This window comes from Zonotrichia leucophrys, chromosome 3 (genome assembly GCF_028769735.1).
Source record: "Zonotrichia leucophrys gambelii isolate GWCS_2022_RI chromosome 3, RI_Zleu_2.0, whole genome shotgun sequence".
Taxonomy (NCBI): domain Eukaryota; kingdom Metazoa; phylum Chordata; class Aves; order Passeriformes; family Passerellidae; genus Zonotrichia; species Zonotrichia leucophrys.
The window spans coordinates 55,812,732-55,820,137 of record NC_088172.1 but is presented as its reverse complement, the minus strand read 5'-3'; the positions used below and the strand labels follow the sequence as shown (position 1 = coordinate 55,820,137).

The window sequence follows — 7,406 nt, the reverse complement described above, 5'->3', positions numbered from 1 at the left end:
ATGACTGGAATCTTCTACATATTTTGTAACATACTAAGCAGATTCACTTTTAAAAGCTTTATCTCAGATCTACCTTAAAAAACTACCTTTTTTTACTGTAGCATTTAGCATTTTGTCAGCCAATATAAAAAAGACCTTAGAAAAGCAGTATGCACATATGGCATCATATGCACAGAGCATCAGTGCTCTTCAGATACTACATTCTCCTGGGAATTTTCAATGTCTTTTGACCCAATTCAGATAGATTTAAATTCCATTCAATCTTGTTTTCCTAACTATCAAGGTGTTTTTTTTTTTTTTTTTTTTTTTTTGCAAAGAGCAGTCCTTACTGATGTAAAGTCATCATAATATCTAATCTGTTCCAGAAAATATTTCGTTAGCATATTGAAACCAGAAAGCAGTATGGTATTGTTTTTTTGTTTTTTGTTTTTTTTTTTTTTTAACTACCAAAGATTCTGCAACTGATTGATAGTGATTATTCAGTGGAAAAGTTAATCTTTTCATGAAAACACCATCCAAAAAGTCCCTTGGAAAAGCAACGGGCTTGGACTACAATCCCTGGAGCGATAAAAGTGTGATCTTCTTGGCATCATTTCCACTGTGCAAATCAATTTATCTAGCTGCAGGTTTGAGCCCTAGCAGGGCTTGCTGCAGTGGTTTGAGGTTCCATCACCTATTTATTCCTCCTGACACCTGGGATGGGAGAATGTAATAAGGGACCAGCGGCTCATGGCACAGCTCACAGTCTGTGAAAGAATCCGAGCCTCACCTTCAGAAACTAGCGCATGAAAGCTGTGAATTGCAAGGGCTGGAAATAGTTTATTTTATCGAGTCTGCTTCAGGGGCAGTCATGCCTGGTGAGGAGGTGGGAGAGACAGCTGGCAATGGCAATGCCTTCAGCTGTGGCAGTGGGAATTTTTGGGACAGCCTTGGTACGAGCCTTGACTCTGACTCGGGGCTTGGCGGGAGCTTCATTGCTTTGTAGGAGTTGGTGCAGCTCTCAGCTGAAATGCCCGAGTCCTTGAGAGAGGACGTAAACTTTTCTATGAGGTGAAGAGAGACAAGAGTAGAAGTGAATGCCATGACACAAGACAGAAAAGTTGCATTCTTTCTGCAGCGTGCGAGGGTGCGAGGATATGGGTGCTGAATGGAAACATAGACACTCTGCAATACAACTTTATCGACGGTAAATGGTGTTAATTTAGCTCGTTCATTTTCTTTGGAAGGAGAACTTGTTTTCTAGGAGAATATAAATGTGGGGGGCGGCCCTAAGGAATGTGGCATGATGTCACTGGGGAAGCCAGCGGAGATGGGGCATACGGGGCATGGGACGGCGACTGAGAGTGACTGAAGCAACACGGTAAGTTACAGAGAGCTGGCCCACAGGAACAGGGGTACCTGCTGAAGGCTGGCCTTGGAAGGCGTTTTACCCAGCAAACCCACTAGCGCCCGTGCCGCGGGAAGAATTTAACCCTGGCACGGCACGGGGAGAGGGGTCCCAGCAGGGCAGGGCAGGGCAGGATAGGATAGGACAGGATAAGACCGCTCCCACAGCACTCTATCCGGGCAGAGCCAAGATGGCCGGGAGCGCCGCCCCGGGGCGGCGGAGCTCAGCGCGGGAGGCGGCGCGGCCCGGCGGGGGCAGAGCCACCTCTCCCCGCCCCTCGCGGCCGGGCCCCGCCCGGCGCTGCCCCACGGCTCCGAGCGGCCACGGCAGCGGCAGCGGGTGAGTGCGGCGGGCGGGAGCGGGTCGGGGACAGCCCGTCGTCCGTCCGTCCGTGCGGCGCAGGGAGCCGTCCTTCCCTCCCTCCCTCCGTGCTGGGGGCAGAGGCGCTGCCCGGGCAGCGGGAGCGGTGCCTTTCTGCCGGGCGGGGCCCGCTTCCCGGGGCTCCCTGCGCGGGCGGCGGCGGGAGCCGGATCCCGCCGGGCTGTGGGGAGCCAGCCGCGCTCTGCCTCCCAGCGCCGTCCGGCCCGGCCCGGGGGCCATCGGTGCCTGCGGGGGACAGGGGCGCGGTGGGTGACAGATGCCCGTGTGTGTGTGTGTATGTGTGTCTGTGTGTGTGCTCGCAGCGATTCGCCGTCCTTCTGCCAAATAAGGAGAAGTTTAATATCCATACCACCGATATACTGCCTTGCAGCAGTGCATTGGCGTCAGGAGAATCAGAGTCTAATAGCGGGCTGTTAACTATCAACACACTTTGATAGTTGGTGTGTTGAGCATCTGCAGTAGAAAGCAAGTATTTAAGTTTTGAAATACGGAGCATCCCTGCTCCTTGCTCAGCCACGCTTCTCTGATCTCAAAAGTCTTGCCGAACAATGTAGAATTTAACTTTTTTAATTTTAAATAATGCTGTTTATATCGATGATATACGTGTATGAAAAGAATTAGAAATCAGCGTGAATTTAAAGAGCTGAATGTAAAAAAGAGCCTTTCAAGTGAGAAGAACGTCTTTAAAGAGAAGACAATTATGCCGTTGTGGTGACCAATATCAAAACCGGCAGTCTGACAAATAATGGGAGTGTAAGCGTTCTAAGGGATGGGTCATATTTTCCTTGCTGGCTTGTTCTGTTTAGTGCGGAATCCAGCAAAATCCGGAAGTTTGTGGAGTTCACCCGAGGCATTTGCAGCTGTGCAGCCTTGCTGCCCTGCCCTTTGCAGCGGTGGTCCCACGGCAGCACCTCCAGTTTCAATGTCACCTGTCGGTCTGCAGCTGACATCCGACGCAGTGCTGCTGGTACCGTGCACTAGGGATGAAGCTGTGGTTCACTTGAGCCTTTGCCCCAAACTCATGCTGATGATTAAGCTTGCTCAGTTTTTGCATGTTAAAAATAAAACTTTTTTTTTGCACGTGAATTTTGGATCTAAAAATCAGACTCTGCTGCAAAGGTTTTTTTGCCTCTTGGGTAAATCATAAGGGGTCAGGAAGTGGAACTGTGTCACTCTTGACTATTTTAACTCAATAAAAAAAGAAAGGAAGGGAAGCTTTTCTCTTAGGAAGAGTTTGTGATGCATTCAGATGTCTATTTTTTAACTCCACTTTCATACTAGTGCAGAAATCCCAGTTTCTTGAACAACAGAGTGGGTCTCAGTGCTCACTGAGCCCTTTTTAGCAAGTGCTCAGCTCCAGAAGCTCTCAGTGGCTTTTGTTCCAGGCTGCATTGTTGGCACACATGGAGGCTGCATTTCATGCTTTGCTTTGTCTGTGATGTCCAGTTTGTTGTACTTACATCAATGCCAGTTTTTGCTTGAGGAGTTCAGCATCTATAGGTTTCATTGTGTTGATGCTGCTTTCCACAAAAAAACACCGTTCAGGCATCTGCAGTTGTTAACCTCGGGCACTTTGTAGCCAAGTAATGTTGTGTGTGACTGTAGTGCTGCCATATGCTGTGCCACATATGGCTAAACTGTTGCAAGGCATTGGTACACATTGGTGCAAATTGCTGCGTTTCATGGCAAAGAGGTGCCCAGGTTATGTTTGGCAGCGTAGTAGATTCTCAGGATCATTTTGGGTGGCAAAAATGATGACTGCCGTAGGTCATTTGCATAGTTTGGATCAGTTCTGCTTTCAGTAGCAGGTATGCAGGAGCTGTTGTCCTTTCAGACACCATGTGTGTCTGTAACCAGCAACATCTTCCTAGCATATGTAGAAAGCTGTGGTGTGGTTTAAGAAACCAAATCTACCACATATTCCAGAGAGAAACTTAAAGGCAGATGTTCCATTTAGATTGAGGCCATCAATGGAAAGTTGCGACGCCCCTGAAGACGTGTGATGTTAGTGAGTTGCTCTGATTCTGTGGCAGCTTAAGCTCATTCCTTAAACAACTCTCCTCTTCCTTGACCTTCTCACATCTGTCATGTTTTGAGATTGGCTCTTTTTATTTGTGTGTAGAATGTAACAAAACTAAAATCCTACATTAACCTGTAATCATGCATCTCCCAGCTGCTGGGATTTATGAAGTGTTCTGACATTCCTAAAGAACTGAGAACATGCCAGAATGGTGCAAAGGATTTACAGGATTCCTAAGAAGTTTGTAATTTTTTTTTCCTTTTAGACCACAATGAATGTGGAACACGAAATTAACCTCTTAGTTGAGGAGATTCGGCGGCTGGGAACCAAAAGTAAGTATTGTAGTACTTCTGTATGGATGTGGTCACATTGTACATGTATGTACATACATGTCACCATGCATGCGTGTCATACACATGTAGTCATGTTTCATCAAACTAAGAGCTTGGCAAATTCAGATGAGCAGGTAACCTGAAAACCTGCATATGCACTTCATGTTGGACTGTAAGGTACTGCCTGTGTTCCGTCCTTTAAAGTAGTTCTCTTATGAAGTGAAACATTTAAACCTCTGCAGCAGAGAGGATGGAGTCTGAAATCCTGCTCCTGAACCAGCTGCAGGAGTTACCTTTTCTTTAGGATTTCAATACTTGGTACAGTCACCACAGAAGAAAGTTGCAACTTCTCCTTCCACCTCCTTCCTTGGTGACTTCTTTGCTTCAGAATTCATGCATTTCCATTGTGTTCATGATCTTACTGTTTGGAAGAAATTGGTCTGTATGCCTAAAACTAATCCAGGAGTGATATGTGTAGTTCCAAACTTCCTTAAATTTGCTTAGAAGGTGCCATTTTCTCTTAAGATTGTCTTTCATTGCTAAAACTCCTATTTCTTTACAAATATTTGTGTAGTTTGTGGGTATACTACCTGCTCCTATATGTCAATTCTGGGGCCATTTGTTCAGTTCCACTTGTTTTTCAAAACCTAGATGCATATGTACATCTTGCATTTTTTACGACTGCATCTGCTTTTTAGGAATAGCATAACTTTAACATATATTTTTAAATTTATGCTTTGTGTGAAAATTTGCATTGCAGCCTTTTCAATGTGACCCTCAAAAATTAATGAGTGGAAAAATTGTGAAAAAATATTGTAATGTATGGTTTAGATTTAGGTTGGAGGAGCAGGGTGTTGGACTTTATCCTTCTGGGTCTCCCTCAATTTGAGATATTCTAGGATTTTAATTATTTAAAAGTAATTTCCTCCAAGTGCTGTAAAGAGGTTCAATAGCCTGTGCTTGACATAGGTTTCAGAAAGTCATCAATAAAAGTAAACAGAGCAGATATATGGTCCTTGATACAAATCTCTGTAAGGAAAGGAAAAATTAGAGTAGGCAGGAGTTCTGCCTAGTGTTTATCATCAGCATTCATAATATGATCCCAAATAAACTAGGAAACACAGTGGGGTTTGCTTTCAGTGTTCTCTGTGCCACCTTATCTCCCCAGGAATCTCCTAACTTGAAGGAAATCTACATTATGTCTTTTATTTAGATGCTGATGGACAAGTGAGCGTGAAATTTGGTGTGCTGTTTGCTGATGAGAAGTGTGCCAACCTCTTTGAAGCCCTGGTGGGAACGCTTAAGGCGGCAAAACGACGGAAGATCGTCACTTACCAAGGAGAGCTGCTTTTACAGGGCGTTCATGACAACGTGGATATCATGCTGCTGCAGGACTGAGGCAGTGTTGCAGCTGTGTGTTAATGGAATTGCTTGAAACAGTTTGATCAATCAAACAATTGTTTGATTTTCCACGTACTCTTAATAAGGCTGATCATTCCAAGGCATTTTGATGTATTTTCTATATCTTTATAGTCAAAAGAAAACTGTCCTATTTTGGAAAACATTCCCTTTTGTAAGTCTTCCTAAAATGGTACTGTATCTGGGTAATGTAAAAGATGCCAGATCTTTTTCTCTCTTTCCTTTTTTTTGTTTCTTTTTTTTTTTTCTTTTTAATCTCAGGTAATTCTCTCAAATGTCTGGTGGTTATTTTCAACATATGAAGAAGAGGACTGGTAATTTAATGTTTACAAATGAAAATGTGCCATGAAAGTATAAAATAAAAGCACATACTTAAATTTGTGTTATTCTTACTGCTTCTGTTTCTCTTTTTATTTGCAATCTGAAATGAAAGCAAACTGAATTCCTGCAAGGAGCATATTTAGGCAACTGTTCAGAAAGCACAACAGTGAGATAGAAGTAATTTGGCAGCGTGATTCACTAGAAGAATGAGTGCCCTTTGGATTGACCAGATTGTGCACAAGAAGGCATCAATGTTAAACGTACCTCATTCATCTGTGGCAGGGCAATGTGCTTTTGTTTTCTTGTCCTCTGGACTTGTGGAGGAAGTGGGTGAGGAGCTCCCTGAATGCTTCCATGCAGTGTCAAGCAGAAGTTAGTACAGCAGCTTCGGGCTGTGGTTCCTTTCCTCATAGAAGTCCTACTCTCTCTAAATCTCTCCAGGCAGTAGGTGGCAGGGGAGGGGAAGAAAAAAGCCCTTTTGATTGTTTTCTAGCTTACTGCCAATTCTCTTTATCAGGTAGAAGTGTACTCCTCCAGCAGGGTCAGAGAGTTGCTGCATGAGGAAAGCAGCTGTTGGTAAGCAAAGTGCTTCCTGCTCTGTGCTTGCACTCCACAGCTGCAGCTCTTAAAGTTGCAGGATAGGTGAATTTCCCTTAGCAGCTTTCTACAAGTGCAAAATGTTTGAAAAGTGTCTTCTCATTCACACATCCAGCAAATGTGTGCATTGTTATGGAATCTCCACAAAGCTGTGTATTTCCAGCTGCTACCCCTTTTGACTTGTTTTGCTCTGCTTTGTGCAACAGGAAAACAACTTAGATCCTGTGTGCAAACAGATCTGGGCTGCCTCTGCTTGTGCTGGCCCCAGAATCTGGAGAGCAGGGAAGTGATACACGGAGAAACTTGAGCTGTCTGGGTCCAAGCCAGCTGGAGTGGAGCTCAGCACAGCTTACTGGCTCCAGGGCTCTGCCACTCCGGTGCAGCTCTTCTGCTTCCAGACCTGAGCTGGCAAGTGCCTGCACCCCTGTGCTCCTCAGGCAGAAAGATGGGGGACAGAGATGCCTTTAAGATGCCTTCTGCCAGGGGTGTGAGACCAGACAGCTGTGAGTTGCCAGATAACTACAGCTGGATTCTCTTCTGCTTCTGTTTTGCTGCAAGAGCCTGGATTGTCTGGATTCACAGAATAGCCTGAGTATGCTGACAGATACCAACTGCTTTGTGATTGTCTGAGATGCCAGTTTTGGTACAGAGGGTACCAACCTATCCCAGCCAGGAAGTAGCTCTCTGTGCAAGCTCATGACAGCTCTTTAGCACTGAAGGGCTCAGCCTTGAAAATTTAGTAAATACCAGACCAGTAAACTCAGCCCAGTAGGGCTCAGTGCTGAGTTTGAGCCAAGACAGGACTAGGAAGACACCTTTATGTCTCTCTTACTTTAACAATACTAATAAAAGTGCTCAGGGCTTCTGGGAACACCATGTAGAAAGAGACTTGGAATTAAAATAAATGTAACAATCAGAGGAGACTGTAGCTTTGTGTACTGCCTGGGGC

At 45.0% G+C, this 7,406-nt stretch overlaps 1 protein-coding gene across 3 annotated transcripts; it reads left to right on the top strand.

The window, feature by feature from the left end:
- Positions 1–1,320: 1,320 nt before the first annotated feature.
- ABRACL (ABRA C-terminal like) lies at positions 1,321–5,923 on the top strand. Of its 3 annotated transcripts, none has more exons than XM_064706958.1 (3): positions 1,321–1,360; positions 4,054–4,120; positions 5,334–5,923. In XM_064706958.1, exons 2-3 carry the CDS (start codon positions 4,060–4,062, stop codon positions 5,516–5,518), a joined length of 246 nt encoding a protein of 81 aa, XP_064563028.1. In that variant the 5' UTR covers positions 1,321–1,360; positions 4,054–4,059; the 3' UTR covers positions 5,519–5,923. The 3 variants fall into 3 exon arrangements, with proteins under 3 accessions (XP_064563028.1, XP_064563027.1, XP_064563029.1); XM_064706957.1 differs by lacking the exon at positions 1,321–1,360 and adding an exon at positions 1,623–1,726; XM_064706959.1 differs by lacking the exon at positions 1,321–1,360 and adding an exon at positions 1,760–2,013.
- Positions 5,924–7,406: the final 1,483 nt, after the last annotated feature.